The sequence below is a fragment of the Pleuronectes platessa genome, chromosome 14 (genome assembly GCF_947347685.1).
Source record: "Pleuronectes platessa chromosome 14, fPlePla1.1, whole genome shotgun sequence".
NCBI lineage: Eukaryota > Metazoa > Chordata > Actinopteri > Pleuronectiformes > Pleuronectidae > Pleuronectes > Pleuronectes platessa.
In genome coordinates this window covers 14,930,026-14,946,697 of record NC_070639.1, presented here as the reverse complement: position 1 = coordinate 14,946,697, position 16,672 = coordinate 14,930,026, and the positions used below count along the sequence as shown (strand labels likewise).

General features: G+C 41.0%; 1 protein-coding gene across 2 annotated transcripts in view; it reads right to left on the bottom strand.

Annotated features, from left to right (window-relative positions):
- The window catches only part of cps1 (carbamoyl-phosphate synthase 1, mitochondrial), a 45,462-nt gene that overhangs the window by 23,601 nt on the left and 5,189 nt on the right, over positions 1-16,672 (bottom strand). Inside the window, exons 8-25 of one of the 2 annotated variants that reach the window (XM_053440429.1) lie at positions 16,486-16,614; positions 15,781-15,887; positions 15,450-15,591; positions 15,172-15,249; positions 13,536-13,634; positions 13,140-13,235; positions 12,553-12,742; positions 12,286-12,443; positions 12,002-12,130; positions 10,850-10,994; positions 9,454-9,664; positions 8,874-9,072; positions 8,596-8,772; positions 6,432-6,550; positions 1,831-1,972; positions 1,436-1,501; positions 1,135-1,198; positions 439-620 (exon numbers count right to left, since the gene is read on the bottom strand). In XM_053440429.1, coding sequence (XP_053296404.1) covers positions 439-620; positions 1,135-1,198; positions 1,436-1,501; positions 1,831-1,972; positions 6,432-6,550; positions 8,596-8,772; positions 8,874-9,072; positions 9,454-9,664; positions 10,850-10,994; positions 12,002-12,130; positions 12,286-12,443; positions 12,553-12,742; positions 13,140-13,235; positions 13,536-13,634; positions 15,172-15,249; positions 15,450-15,591; positions 15,781-15,887; positions 16,486-16,614 — 2,433 coding nt within the window. The remainder of the gene's footprint in view (positions 1-438; positions 621-1,134; positions 1,199-1,435; positions 1,502-1,830; positions 1,973-6,431; positions 6,551-8,595; positions 8,773-8,873; positions 9,073-9,453; positions 9,665-10,849; positions 10,995-12,001; positions 12,131-12,285; positions 12,444-12,552; positions 12,743-13,139; positions 13,236-13,535; positions 13,635-15,171; positions 15,250-15,449; positions 15,592-15,780; positions 15,888-16,485; positions 16,615-16,672) is intronic. The other variant, XM_053440430.1, reaches the window with a different exon arrangement.

The following is a 16,672-nucleotide window of genomic DNA, read 5'->3' as shown; positions in this document are numbered from 1 at the left end:
TTTCCCACCTGCGACCTGGATGACATGATGCATTTCTTTTATTATATATATCAATTGTGAAAATGATCAATAGTACTCTGCCTAGGGGAACCCTGAAATTGATTGCGAGGCAATATTTCAATCGCATTCTAATCAATACACATGAATATACAAGTATTTATTAATATTGATATAACGCTGTGATAGATGGGTGACCACACCAAAATGTCCTGACTCACTCCCAATGCATGTTGGGCTAAGCCCAGTGATTTAGACCAGGAGTTTCCGAAAGGGTTTCGATAGAAGTTGTAGTTGCTTTAGTTTCATTGGCAGATTGAAGAATTCCACCATCGACCAATACATGCTCATTGCAATGATTAAAGGATGAGGAAATTCTAATCCTGTGTATTTTGTTTGAATTCGCTCAAAAGAAGAATCTTTTCACGCGTGTGTTCTCACCTCTTGGTCGTTGATATCCAGGACGCGTTCCAGCGTCAGCTCTTCGAAATAGAGTCGGTCACATTCATCGAAGTCGGTGCTGACGGTCTCCGGGTTGTGGTTCACCACCACCGTCTTCTTACCCATCTCTCTCAGGGCCCTGATGCTGGACACGGCACACCAGTCGAACTCAACACTGCTCCCTGGTGGATCAAAACACTGATTCATTTCAGCACTTCTGAATTTACAAAATTCAACATAAGAAGTGTTGTGTTTTAACCACATTTGGTGATACATGTTACACTACTGAAGATGAAGAGTTTCTCAACATATTTTCCTGTATTTCTGATTGCAATGAACCCCTCATCTATTTCGGACAATTAGATTAGAGCTGATAAACTTTCCACTAAGTTTTGCCAAACTATTATAGCCAATCTACATAGTAAGTGCAACTCAAGCTCTACAGTTGGAATGGCAAAGTTGTACAAACTCTTGCTTATTAGTGTCATGAAAAAACATAAGAGGGGAAATTTCTGTCTTTTCATTGAGGAAACAATTTCTTTTAACAATTTGTTTGATACTTTAAATTAATAATCTATTTTGTAAAAATTCATACTGTATAAAACACATGTTTTAAAGGTCAAGTTATTTCAAAGTCAGTTTAAACAAATATTCCAGGCAGGTTTACATGATATAAAATATTATTGTTGGGCTCACCGATGTGGTAGGGCCCACAACCAAGTACCATGATTCCCTGATCTTTAAATTCAAGATCATGCTCCTGTAGAAATAAATCAATTAAAAACATTATTGTTAATAATGCACTCTTGTGAGTGTTTACTTTTTAACACAGAAAGAAACTACTACTACTTACAATGAATCAGTATTAGCAATCAGCTAAATAAAATGCTCTACTAATAGTTATTCAGTGATTGAATGGATTACATACTGTGCACATGCATCAAGTCACATATCTCTATAATGTGTATATTTTCCTCTATTAGCAGGGACCACATACCTGACCATGATATGTACAATACAAGTAGTTGGTCATAGTTGGATACTCTGCTGCCAAGGTGTCGATCTGAGAAAACAAAAAGGTTCAAATGGGTCATTTGTTCTTTAACGTGTAACAGAAGTAAGTAAGTAATGACAAATATTTTAATATTACAGTTACATTTGTGAAGTAGCACAGTGAGGACACCCATCTAGCCACTAGTCATGTATACTGTTACACTCTTCCTCAAAATAATGTGAATTTTCTTACTCCATTTACTTTTGTGGTAACATGAAACAACAGTGTGTGTGTGAGAATGTGTTTATTGTTTAGGCGAGGTCACTTATTGAGTGCACTGAATTTCAGTCTATCTGACCTGTGCTGGGTGCTTCTGGTCAGAGCCCAGTGAAACTCACCTGTTTGACCCACGGTTTGATCCCGTGAGTGAGCCTCAGCTCTCTGCAGGCGCCCTCACTGGAGCCCAGAAGCTGACCAACCTGCCGGTCTGAGAAGCCGTCCTGCTTGGCCTGCAGCAGCAGGTCTTTGGTTACTGTGCTGCTGTGGGAGACAACAAAAAGCAAATTGTAATGATACAGTGGTTTCGTTCAAATTAGAAACCACTTACTTCCTGCACAGTTTGAATCCCCATTTATACCAAAGAAGCGCATGATTCACTGCTAAATTCCTTCTGACACATGTCAGTCTGTCTCCAGCTTAAAGGTTTAAAACACAAAATACCTGACGTGTTGTGAGAGGAAACAGTTACGCACTGAGGTACTGAAGTGAGTATATTTTTCCCACTTTTCAAATCCACTGCACTAAGAGGGTCAATCGAGCAGGCGGGTCATGATTGGCTTGCCTCCCCAGCACGGTGGACTGCAGGGAGCGGCCCGGCTCACAGCGATCAATAACACATCGACAAATAAGGCGAGGAGCTGCCAGACCACCAGCTGGGGAAGTGCACCATTTAAAATCCATTTTAATCGATGGAACTTTAATTCAAACTGTGAGCTTTAACAGAAATATTGTAGCAGAAATAAAATGTTGTGTCAAAAGGCATTTTTGAACTGGAACAACAGGAAATAACATCTATAAAAAGACATGTTTCTTTCACACCTTTTAATACATTTTGACCAGTGCTTTCAGGCACTTGACTGAACAGTGCAGTTAGCTGTCTATAATGATTGTTGGTTAGTCTTTTACTGCATTGCCAAATGGGGCTGCCTGCACATAATGGAAGAGGAAGAGGAGAAAAGAGGAGAGGTTTTTAAAGAGGTTTAACTACCTCGGGATTAGTGAAAGGATCAAGTCTGAATCAATGGATGTAAATAAAGTTACTGGAGTGAATTTAAAGTAAACACAAGCCCTGGAGCATATCAAAGAGAAACAGTGAAACCAGACAGAGTAAGAACTGAGCGAGAAATCATAATCGGACAATGGGGCTCCTTCAGAATAAAAGTGCTCAACCAGTCAAGACTAAAAACAAACCTCAAAATATCTTGAATATCTCTCCTTGCATCCTCATTTACAGATGTGTGAAATAACTGTACATTTAAACCCATCTATCATGAATTATAATAAAAAAGAAAGCAATTATGTTGTTATAGGTACAGAGGTGTTCACAATTATCAAAGTATATTTGCTCTTAAACGTGGAACAAAATATCTTTTAGTTCTGTTGTGACTGTTAGTTACATTTCTCTTGTTGATCAACATGTCGGCCTATGTGTCAGATCTGCAGGAGCTTCAAGAAGTGAAAGACGCTTTGCTGTGGCAGGAAAACATGGTTTCTGCATCACAATGCGTCGCTCACTACATTTCCACGATTGTGAATAAGACATCACACCAATTACAATGTTTACATGAGTTCCTAATAGAATATTTCCTTCATATTCCTGTTTGCATGTTACACAGAGTGTCTGACTATGACTCATGTCAATGTAAGGTCCTACTACTTGAAACCCAGGGGATGTGTTGTCAAGCAGCTGCTATTTGTTATATGTCGACGTCGCAAAATGCCTAACCCTAACCCAAGGGGAAGTTATATTATTAAGATCTATACAAAATATTCCTTTTAAACTTTTTTTTAATAGCATGTCGAGCGATATTTCCCAGAAAGCTATGCAGCAATACATTAGAAGTCAGCTGGGTATCCAGTTAGGACAGTACCTGATAGATGTTTTCAGTGTGAAAGATCTATACACTGTGTAAAAATGGCAGCTATAGAGTAACTGGAATGCTCCTCTGACAGAGTTCGGCCAATTGTCTCCCTTCGATTTCTGCTTTTGTGCCAAGTTAAACTAAACACATGGATGCACTGGGATGACAGTCGTATTGATCATCTCATCTCGCTCCCCCTAAGAAAACTAATACTTCCCATAATGTTGCAGTTAGAGACGACACAGAGGAATTCTCATATCTGGCGAAGCCAAATGAATTATTCATGACCTTGTAGCTTAACAGTATTGAACATTTTCGAATGTATTTTAACTCCCACTGCACACAGCTGGGCCCAGGAATAACAAACCCCAGGAACAACGCGAGGAGAGAGTCAGAATCAAGAAATCAAGTCGAGACATTCACTCAGAGCTTCTTGGGGGGGAATTTCTGGTCTTATCCCACCTGAAAACCAGCTGGAGTCAGAGGTAAATCCTTCACAATCTGAACTTCACACATAAATAAACCTTGAAACGCATCAACACAGTGTGTGTACAGTGAGAGAGGGATCAGAACTGTCACAGACTCGCACATGATTATAAAAACATGCAGCCGCTCACAATCCAACTGAACTTGACGGTGACGAGAAGCAATTTCTGTGATTTCACACTTTTCAGTTTGTTAATTTCTCAGTTAATTAAGTCTGAACCGTATTAGAATGATGCTGTTGTGTGTTGCGTAATTGCTGTACTCTTAATTGTAATTCATGTCATGCCCGGGAGCTTATATATACCTAATGATCTATGTCCTCACACGCAGGTGTACTGGTGTTCTGCTTTGTGTAATCAGGCTTTAACATATGAAGTGTTTGCCAGGTCTCCATTAGGAACACTGCAGTCATTATCAAGTACTCCACTGGTTCTGGAGGCAAAGATACAGAAACTGTGACTGTGTCTCATCATAGTCTTTTAAACCTTCGTAAAGGATATGGAGTGTGGATGATAATATGTTGATGCAGCATACAAACCCAATAACTGGGTTTACAGGCCGTGTTTAAATCAGGTATTGGCATCTTCCTCTTCCTCAGGTGATCTCATCACAAGTGAACAGCTCTAAGTTGGTCAGTTCACATCTGGCATTAGAATGTGTCTCAACTGACCTCGTCTGTTCAGATATCTCCTTCCCACTTTAAATGCAAACACACATGTACTTAAATTCTTCTTAGTGACTCTTGTACAAATACAGATCATTAAATATATTAAATATCCACTAGTCCAAGCTGCAGCAATAAAAGAACCAACGCTCCAATGCACACCAACATCAAGTCAGCAGAGCCCGAAGTCCAGCTGTACTCAGCGCTACGCTCCATCAGTCAGCCCCCAGCAGCCTATTGTTGTGTCTCCATCCCAATGTCCCCTGCTCCAGAGGCAGTGGAGACTACAACAGCACTTCTGTGTGTCAGCGTGTAGCGGTGGCAGCCCACCAGACAGCCAGGCATTAATTATTAAACAGCTCAGTCAGAGGAAAGCAGCGGGTTACCTGTGGCTGAGCCATGAAAATTCACAGCGGCTTTGATTTGAGCTGTCCAGGTAAGAGCCAGAGGGCAGATAGACAGCGAGGGCAGCGGCTGAGAGGAGGTGAACCGCGGCAGGGAAAGAGACACGGACGTGAAGAGACTGGGGCTCATCTCATTTATGAGGACCGACATTTTCGAACTGAAGAATGCTCAGTAATTTAGAAAAAAATAAGTCCCAAAAATGGTGTCCTTTTTATATAATTTGTCAATTTCTAACTCTCAACTCTCTCTTGTGGAAGCATGCAAAGAAGGAAGCAGGGATTAGAGGCTGTCTAAGCAAACCTGCATGGAAGAAAATTTTACTTAAAGAGATGGTACGAAAACAAAGCCTCCACATCCATTCATGCATGTTTTAAATCAAATCTTGGGTGGTTTCCTGAGGCACATAACTTTGATTCATACACAGCAGCCTACGTACCGACTGTATGTATATTGTAGACGCCGCGAGCCATCACAGTGTTTGTGTTTCTGAATTTTTTTGCATTGTAATGAAATGCCAATAAAATAAGAATGAGACTTAATTCAAAAGTTTAAAACAAAGAAAAGAATTTAGCTGAAACTTTTGATCTATTTAAGTCAATGTGAACCACCTGAAGCAAAGGGCCAAAGTTAATCTGCAAACCAACTAAATCTATACTGCAGAAATAGGGAGATAAAAATTGATATAGGGCAAATGTGGTTAAAATGATTCCAGGGTCAACTCCACAGGCGGATGTACAGACTGGAGGGGCTTATGGGTCCTAAATCAGCCCCATTATCCTCTAAATGTGCAGCAGCCTTAAATAGACAAAACAAAAGCAAATTCAAGAAAACAGCGGTAGTGTTGCAAATACATGCAACACTATTAAATATGCTACAAATAAACACAACACTGACAAACACAAGAGCATAGTGCAAGCAGCACAGCAGACAACAGATGTGTTTCCACGGGACACAAAGGAAACTTATGAACCCGGCTGACGCACACGTTGTTAACTACTTTGTGACTTTTACAGTTAAGAAGTTGGCTTCTTGTCAGTGGTGTAAAACTAGCTTCTTGGGGAGTTGCAGGAGGCGTATATTATTATTATTATTATAATAAAGAGTAACTGTTAGTCTAGGTCTAAAGGATAATCAGAAAACACACTGCAGAGTCACAAACAGGCACATCAGCACTGTACAAACGTAAAAGTAAATCAGAAGCATTAAACAACTTTAAATGCTAAAATGAATCATATCCCTTTAATCCACAATTCAGCAGCAGAGGAACTGACAGGCACGCTAGGGACGTCACATTGAACTTTACCTCTTGTAGTTTGCCAGGTGCTGATCCATCTGTGTTATCCTGCGGAGCTTGTGGAGGAACCACTTGTCGATGAACGTCAGCTGGTGGATCTGATCCACACTCATGCCACCGTGGAGAGCCTAAAACACACCGGGCACCAAACAGACGCAGTGTTACCTTTGACAGGTTCATCGTACGGGTGCTTTGTTGTAGACATCCAGTAGGTTTCACAAAGTTTAAACAAATTCTAATAATCAGTTGCTTTTAATTAAAAGCCTGTTACAATTTGATGGTCATTCCTTCAAGTCCAAAGAGTGAACGATATATAATATTACTTTGCCACTTTTGGCATCAAATGGATTTTAGTGAGCGGTCTGTAAAGTCAGTTGAACCTATGACATCAGGAGCTGCAGATGAAGCTGCCAGTGATTATTATAACTTTCAGTGGAATATTTCAAATCCCATAGATCTAGCATATTTCAGTACCTATCTTTTCAAACGTAATCACATTCTATGATCTATATTAGACTATGTAACCATTGTCAGAGAATCCTGCCGTGTTTTGGTGCTTTTGAGAATTGATAACTGCCTGAGTTGCTAAAGTAGCAGCAACATACTGAAGGTTTACATCCAATAAATATTTGATAACCTGCTGAATCACCCCGTGCCAGATGCACCAAAATAACATAACCCGAGCCTCCCTGGGGGGGGGGGGGGTTCCGTTCTTTGAATGCTTTATTTATTAACCTCATGTGTAAACATGGATCTAATGTGACTTCGGAAAGCTCTGATTGTGTTTCGTCTGTCCACAGCACAGTCTCGCAGAGGCACTGCGGCTCATTAACGATCAAAGGTGAGGCTGTTTGTCATCTCTGGACCATTCAACTGCCTTATAACAAGTACAATTGAACGAACAAACGAAGAAAAAGGAGAAGCTATCAAATATGAAGGTTGATAAGAGATACAGAACCGAATGGGGAAGAAGGAGAAGAAGAATTAGGATATTGAAGCTATGAGTGTATGGCGGTAATGCACCTTGAAGTTGGTTACCACCCCCCAATAAACCAAAAGACAAAACTGTGAGCTGTAATAAAAGTGACGCCCGAGCTGACCTGATTATTCGGAACCTTAAACTTACAAAATGTAAGCAAGTGGTCACAGGAACGGAAGAAAAGCTGCTTATACTAAAATAATGATATTACCAAAACAGCACGATGAGAACTTTCCTTCATTTTAATACACTGAATGACTTCCAAAAAATTGTTGACAATAATTAAAAAAGAGCCTGCTTGAAATGTCACTATAATCCATTTATTTATTACCACTTCTAACGGGCGCCAATAATAGAGACTTTGAAGAAGAAGCAATAATTCAGCTATTTTCTTTGTTTGATTCCACTGCAGACAAAAGGCAGGTAGGTACGCATCGTAATGGAGCTTTTAATTTCTACACCCTTCTGGAACGGAGACATCTTTTAATGATTTGCGAGGGCACCAACACTTTTGACTACGTCTGTATCTGGCGTTTGATTGCCTGCAGATGAGATATGGCTCATTAATCCCTAATGATGTCCCATCGCCGATGATCTCACTCCACACTTAAGGGAACATATCCGTCTGCGCTGTCACGACACGGAGCTCACATAGCTGGAGGTTTCGACACTGACACAACCTCTGGTGCTTCTCTGCCACAAGAGCCGGACCTGTAGTGGTTTTAACCTTGTATGTGTCCATGCGGCTTCTCTGTGTCAGAATGACAGAGCTTGACTCTGCGCTTTTAAAAGTGTTGTTTCACCCAAACCTCTTTATATGAGAAAAACAGTCTAACAGCAAAGTACCAGGCAAGAAAAAATAAATAAAACGTATTGATGATTAACCACATTAGTAGATATCTGAGAAGACCCTGCTGTCAGTTAGATAATCACTGTTTACGGGTGTTTCCCAGGAAGTATAACAACCTATAACACCTCTGCATCTATTTAAGTCAATCTCAATTTCAAAGACAAGCATTTCCACACAATTAAGCATTCACGGCTCGGCATGCAGGAAGGCCAGGGACACATTTTTCTTCCCCGCGTTTCATGATTTTTTCATGATAATTCTTATTTGACACTTCAAAATGTGATTTTAATGAGAAAACTGTAGTTGGTGTCATTCATTATTAACGCGGTGAAAGATTAGTGTACCTTGGCGATGGAGAAGATGCGGGTGCTGGAGGGCACGGCCAGCTCCTGCTGCAAGTCCTGGGTGTCAGACCAGGGTTTCTTGAGTGGCAGGTGGGGCACGAAGCCGTCCACTGATGGATGACACATCCGCAGGGCCTTCTGCACACTCTCCTCAAAGGTCCGGCCCACTGCCATCACCTGAATCCAGAAGAGGAGATTACAAGAAGATAAAATATCGCTGTGAGCACAGTAAATAAGCTGGTGAGGATGTGAGTGTTTATCCGTGGGTCCTCCCCCACCTCTCCGACACTCTTCATGGAACTGCCTATTTCACTGGACATGCCCTGGAAGCGGTCCAGGTCCCAGCGGGGGATCTTGGTGACAATGTAGTCCAGACTGGGTTCAAAGCAGGCCGTGGTCTTCTCCGATACGGCATTCTTGATCTCTGGTAGGGGGATTCCCAGTGCCAGCTTAGCAGCTACAAATGCTAACGGGTACCTGTGAGACAAGGACAGAGCAAAGAAGAAGAAAATAAACTGATGATGGACAACAGTCACAGAATAATCTGAATAAAACTAGAAAAATATCCCAGACCTTCTTTTTGTCAAACATTTGACATATTATATACATTTATAATTACCTTTCAGTGTGTGTGTGTGTGTGTGTGTTCTGAAGGTGCAGAGGAACTCATCTTTCAATTTTTTTTAGAGATCATAAACCTTTTGGCAAATGATTAGACATAATCACTGAGCTTCAAGGGAAAATCCCATGAGACACATAATTCTATATACTGCATATTACCTTCTCCTCAATAGGCCTTTTAGATTGGATTTGAAACCGTAGTATGTGTGTTGTGTTCACGTGGACTAATCATCTCACCCAGTGGCTTTGGATGCCAGAGCCGAGCTTCTGGAGAGCCGGGCGTTCACCTCAATAATGCAGTACTCCAGGGACAAAGGGTGGAGAGCATACTGGATGTTGCATTCACCTACAATGCCAAGGTGACGGACCACCTTGATGGCCGTCTCACGGAGCATGTGGTACTCCTCGTTCGACAGCGTCTGGCTCGGTGCCACTACTATAGAGTCACCTGAAGAAGAAGAAGTTGAGGGGTTAGAGCGACTTATTATATATTAACAGTTTTTTGGTGGATGAGAAAGTGCAACAAAAGTGTGCTTCTCATTTGGATTTTAAACTGAGAGGTACCAAAATCCCATTTAAAGAATATCACCATGCAACTCTTATCTAAAATGTCTATTTCCTTTCCTTCCTTTGGTTGAATAATATACGAATAATTTAGATTCACTAGATCCAGATTTATATTTGGATCTGCACCAAATCACAAACATTCATGAATATCAAATATTATTCTTTGAGAAATCAAGGAGAAGGTGGAAATAAGCCCTCTCTCGCAATGTTAAAGAAAGCCGAATTCCTCTATCTGTCCCTAAATGTAATGTGTTCTTCTTCGGGTCATCCCCTTCCCTCCACAAAATTTCATGGAAATCGGATGAGTAGTTTTGTATCATACTACAAAAAACGCAGATGAAAATATAACATCCTTGGCAGAGGTAAATATTTATAAGGTGAAGGGAACTCTGGGCCCAGAAACATATTGCATTTTAGATAAAACAATACTTTTCGGTTTATCCTCTGGACTTTGTAAAGTACACAAGAAGAACACAAACCACCTTTCATCTTATGTACACTTTAAGTGTCTCAGTCAGTACGAGGGCTGGATGTTGGCTATGAGAACTGAGCTAAACCCAAAGGCTTAACTTTGCCATTCAACTATTGATTTTCCGTGCTTTTCTTGATCTGTAGAAACAACAACAACAACAACAAAAATAATGCCGACCGCTGTCCTACATCCTGTCACCAGGTGAGGCAGCGAGCTCGGTCAACATGAGTAACTCGCTCAGCTGAGAACAACAAGAATACAAGCAGCAAACAGAGGTAAATCAAACACACCAGATCATAGTGGAATTACTGCACTGTGGCCTCCACACACTTCTACAGATTCAGTCTACATAATAATTTTTTCCAGACTCACATGAGGCCAATTTGACATTTGACAACCCAAATCTAATCAGCTAATCCGTGAGTCAACGGGAACATTTGCACCACATTTTAAGAGATTCCCTCGGGGCTTTTGAAATATTGTTTTCAAAAGACTGGAACAGACGGATAGGTACATAGGGAATGACGGACAAAACAGAGACTGTCAGAAGAGGAAGTTATTATTCAGTGTGTATGGAATCTTTCTGTTTGGTACCTGTGTGAATGCCCAGTGGGTCGAAGTTCTCCATGTTGCACACGGTGACGCAGTTATCAGCCACGTCTCGCACCACCTCATACTCCACCTCCTTCCAGCCCATCAGAGACTTCTCCACCAGGATCTGACTGCTCATGACCAGGGCCTAGGATGGATACGCACAGAACATCATCAATGTAGATGCTTTGTCAGCAGGTTTTAAGAATATAATGAGTTAAATTAAGACCCACTATATGTCAACTATGACGGATTTGAAATTTGATTTATAGAAGTAAAATGACATTAACTGTGGTTGTTAAGGTGTTGTTTGTAGTTTGATTACAACATGCTTATATCTGAGTCACTGAGAAATAACTACAACACCTGGAGACATTAGAAGCTATACATGCTGCCAAAATATGACTTCTTTATATATTTACATATATTAAATTTAAAGCATGATGGAACATATCAACACTTTAAGGTCTTAAATTCTGAGAACCTGCAGTCCCCCATGCAACTTTCTACTGGTGCATGCTATGATAGTTATTAACATAAAGATATTTTTTATAACAAGGATATGGGGGTGAAGAAAAGTGTTTGCCTCAGGTTTTTTAAACACAGACTTTAAGAACTAGTTCTCTGCCCTGTAATTTGATACAAACCAGCCTAAACGCCACCAACAATATCTGGTCAACAAAGATTTTCAACTGATACCTCAAAATGATAATAAAATATTAAATGATGATGTATTTTTTATTTAAATACCAAAACCTGCAGAAGACAGTGCATTGCATAAAAGCAATGTGTGTCCATCTAATACAGTCTAGCAGAGACAGTTCATTTTGCAGTTATGGGATCACACATTAGAAACCACTGAGCTGCCAGACATGAAGCTGGATACTGGACGAGCACAAAGGAATGTTGCTTAGCAACAGAGAACTGTTCCTTTCGTGGAAGAGGACCAAAGACACATATCTGAACAATTTCAAAGCTTTTATCTTTGTGCAGGTTTGTGCTGCAAACAGGTGAAGGTACAAAGCTAAAAGTTTGTCAGTAAAATTCTGAGGGAAAATGCTTCATTTGCTGGTTTTGACAATTAAATACAGAGAAAAACTATTATAAAATTGTAGCCAAATGTCAACCAGCCGGCTGAGCAGGATTTATTCTGACCTTGTTGGCGGTTTCCTCGAGGATCTCTTTGTTGGCACAGAGACCAGAGCCCAGACCTCCCAGGGCATAGGCCGATCGTAACATCACTGGGTATCCAATCCGCTCTGCTGCTTTCAACGCATCAGTCACCTGGAAGATGAACACAAATATTACTCCCCAAAAAAATTAAATAAAGCTTTAATAACCAATTACAGGACATGGAGAATAAAGATCTCTCTATTCGATGCTACACAGACTTGGGAGGTGACTGGACAGGAAGTGTATTTGTGTGTTGGGGTCCTCACCGACTCCACAGCGAAACTGGGCGCGATCTTCTCATTGATTTCATTCAGTTTGTCAGCAAAAAGCTGTCTGTCCTCTGTGGCCATGATGGACTCCACCGGGGTTCCCAGCACCTTCACCCCGTACTTCTCCAGGACGCCACGCTGGAACAACTCTACTCCTGAACGCCACACAAACACAAATAGAGATATATGGTTAAAACCCAAGCCAGGAAAAAAATATGTAAAACACTGATTCCACTTATGCAACCAAACAAGTGCTCGTCTTACCACAGTTGAGCGCAGTCTGTCCGCCCATAGAGAGCAGGATGCCGTCCGGACGCTCGGTCTTGATCACCTCAGTTACAAATTGTGGCGTGACGGGCAGGAAGTAGACCGAGTCGGCCTGTTTGGATCCCACCTCGTTGGTCTGAACCGAGGCTATGTTTGGGTTCATGAGCACCGTCTTCAGATTCTCCTCCTACAACATGCACACACAGTCAAATGTTACAATTTAAAAAAGTGTGAGTGTGATGATTAGTTGTCAGTGTTACTTTGACAACATTCCTGTTCTGTATTTCACATGTGATCCCATGTTTTTTATTAACTGGCATTGGTTTTTCTGAGTTTTACAACACAGACATTTTAAATGTCACAGCATGAAAATGACATGAATTACTAAAAACAGGATAAGTTATGAATTTGAAGCGTCAATTATTTGACATGATATGTGACATTAGTTCTCTTCTCATATCACACTGCACATTATATTGATGCAGGTTGATATCCTCTTCAACCATACTTGAGAATGATGTTGATGTTTTTTTGGTGCAGATCCCATTCAAACTGCATCAGGACGTTGTGTTACTACCTCTCACCTTCAAGGCTTTAATGGCCTGAGATCCAGAGTAGTCAAACTCTCCAGCCTGACCGATGGATAGGCCTCCAGAGCCCAGCACCAGCACCTTCGACACCTGCATGAACACAAACAGACTATGACCACAGTGATTAACTGCAGGTTACACCAACTGATACTGCACAGCATTAACCTCCATTCATCCTCTTTCTCAGTGCTCATATCGTGACCCTGATTTAAAAAAAAGCTAGTTACAAGCAGCATTTTTCATACTTAAAACTTGGTTCCTTGTCGACTCAATCCTGGTAGTTTCCTGTAAAGTGATCCATTTGGTATATTCTCTTTTAAGCCAATGTTTAAACAAATCACAGTTCAGAGGCTTGAGGTGAACATGCTGAACCCGAGCATCGTGCTTTACCTTAGCTCTCGGGGGTATGTGGGGTCTCTTGGGCATGACTGACACCAGGTTGGCGCCCTTTCCTTTCTTGATCAACGATATGAAGGTATCAAAGAGGAACTGTGGACAGAGAGAGAAATGCCAATACAACAAGGATTTGAAAAGTACATTTACAGATTCCTACGGTCACTTTTCTTGCTTCTGAAAAGTTGTCACAAAGCTTTTGCATCAAAGGGATAAAGTGATACCAAAAATGTAATGTCTGTATGAAGCAGATTTGCAATTTATATATATTTCCGTGTTGAAATATATTGGGACTGGCTGCATGGTACAATTAAGCAGATTTATTGGCAAAGCAACTTTTTAGAGAAGCACATGATGTAATCCGGCAGAGTGCATGCTGGTGTTTCCTCAGCCACTCAAAGTTTATAGAGTAAATACTGTATTAGTCCATGTATCTGGGGTTGAACAGGAGCTGGATCTACAATCCAGGGAAACGTATTTGGGGCTTCAGTTACAAAAGGGTAAGTAGTTCGGCTGCAGTGAAAAATGTCAGCTGTGGTAACTGTGTCTGAAGTTTCGATAATAAACTGTAACTGACTGTTTACTGACAGACAAGTAAACGTATCCTCTTGTCATGTTATTCAAAAAATTCGCAGAAAAAAAATCAATAGTATTCTCCATGTCTGAGACAGATACATTAAAAAAACATTGCACCTCCCTGCCGGTAAGACATTTGTCATGCGCCCCCCCCCATGCAAATTGCTGGTGATGTCTCCCGCAGTCCAGCCCAGGTGGAAGCAAAGATATCTCCCACTGAGCTGTCAGGTCTATGTTGTGGTGTGGAGGACAGGTCTTATTATTCTGCCTCCACATGACAGAGGTTACAACATACTTTGACCAGAACTTGAACTGCAGTCCTCGTCTGCCACGTGTGACAGGAACCGGAGCACAGAACAATCAACGGGTTTGTGCAAGGACACGGAGAGACACTGTTAGTGAGCGCTCCTCCACCTGAGCCCTGACGCAGCCATGATTATATCAATATAGATATAACATTATAGATATAGGTCAAGAGATAAAGCTGCATGTATTGTTTAGATACAAAGAGATAAAGATATATAGTGATACAAATTTAGAATAAAAAGTGATATACAGAGATATAAATACAGGCAGTAGCGGCTTTGGTTGCCTCCCCTGTTTCCTGTTTCAGAGTGTCAGCAGCGAGGTACTGTGGCCAACGACGGGGGGGGGGGGGGGGACCTCAAACATCTCTCTGAAAAATGCAAACGCCATGAACGTTGCCACAGTCGCTTGGACACGATGAGGCTACATTTTTGCAGCAGGCTTAGTATTACTCAGCAGCTGGATGAAGGCTACAGGACTGGCATATTGTCTGTTATGTTGCTTTTGTTGAGTCTGGGTCCATTTTGTAAATTTAAATAAAACATGTATAAATTCATATAAAGAGATACGGACAGATGTAGATAGAGATTAATGAGATCTAGGTATAGAGAGATGGAGGTAAAGACAGAGAGACAGACAGACTCAGACTTTTCTGACTTCTCCCTTGCAGCGCCCTGCGAGTATATGCCTTTACTTACCTTCAGTGTAGTATTCAAGTACCTAATGCATCACTATCAGAGTTTTTAATTACCTCTGTGTCTGTGGGACCCCCTTTAGCCTCCGGGTGGAACTGAGCCGTGAAAACAGGCTTAGTGTTGTGCATGATGCCCTGGAAAAGAAGCGCGTTTAACAGTCAAAAGAAAACCTGCCGTTTATCACAGTTCTGCATTTCTTTGAGAAACATCTCAAAAACAGGTGAATCTTACTGAAATATCATTTGTAATCATATTTTTTGCTCGACTGAACTCGTCGACATATACAACAGAAATATTAAAATGCGATTTTGTCAGTGTTGTGGGAGAAATGAACCTCATTGGTGCCATCATTGGCGTTAACGAACAGCGGGCTCCAGCCCGGGGGCAGGGACTCGCTGTCTATGCCGTAGCCGTGGTTCTGCGCCGTGATGAAGGCCTGGCCCGTCATCACATTCAGCACTGGCTGGTTCTGGCCTCTGGAGAACAATAACCACACTGTTTATTATTTGTTTATGGGCCACATGATACCAAATAGCTGAAAATTAGAGCATCACAATTAACTACAACAGTCTTTAAGTCCACAGACACTAGAATGTTTACGAGGCTCCTTAAAGAGTTTACATACAGTTGATATATATTCTTAATTATGTTATTTACAAATTCACCTGTTGCCCATAGGCAGTTTATACGATACAGCTCCTGCAGCCAGAGCAGTGATTTGGTTTCCCATGCAGATACCAAACACCGGCTGGGGACGATCACTTTCCAGCACCTTCAGGACAAAATGTAAACAGTTATTATTCATGTTAGTTTAGATCATGATAGAAAAGTTATCATACGATGTAATATTACGGCCACTTAAAGAGAAAAGAATATATTATCACCCAAATCAAGGTTTTGGATCCAGGAGTGGAACTCTGCTCTACTTTTGGAATATGATGACTTTCTTTCTCGTTAAATTACGACTTTAGTCACATAATTTAACTTTTTAACCTCATTACATTCTGACTTTATATCCATATTCTCACTTTTTTCTCGATAAATTATTACTTGATTCTTGTAATATTACGGCATTTTTCATATGGTCCTAATACTCTGTAGTACTTTTAGCGTGATGTAACTACAGGAAATAACATTCATAAATACATTTTAATTTTTACTCGCTGTAAATGATAATTAAAATAACCTGATGTGCCCTCAAGTGAGAATACAGATACTTATTTTGGCTTATGATGCAGTCTTCAAAGAAAAATAAATATCTCAACATGAACTTCCACTCTTTATGTTCCAATTTCACAAGTTGCAGAACTATGGACTTCAGTTTTAGTTCTGCTGATGCCCTACAGATCTAAAAAATCTCCATGTTGTACCTTGCTGACATTCTGGATGAGCGTCTTGGCCAGAGACGGGTCCCCTGGTCCGTTGGAGATGAACAGACCGTCGTAGTCTAGACTCATCAAGTCTTGGTCCCACGGTACAAGATGGACCTCTGCCCCCCTCTGCACACAAATACTGAAACACTGACCCACTCTGTAGTCTTAGGATGCCACTTAACGA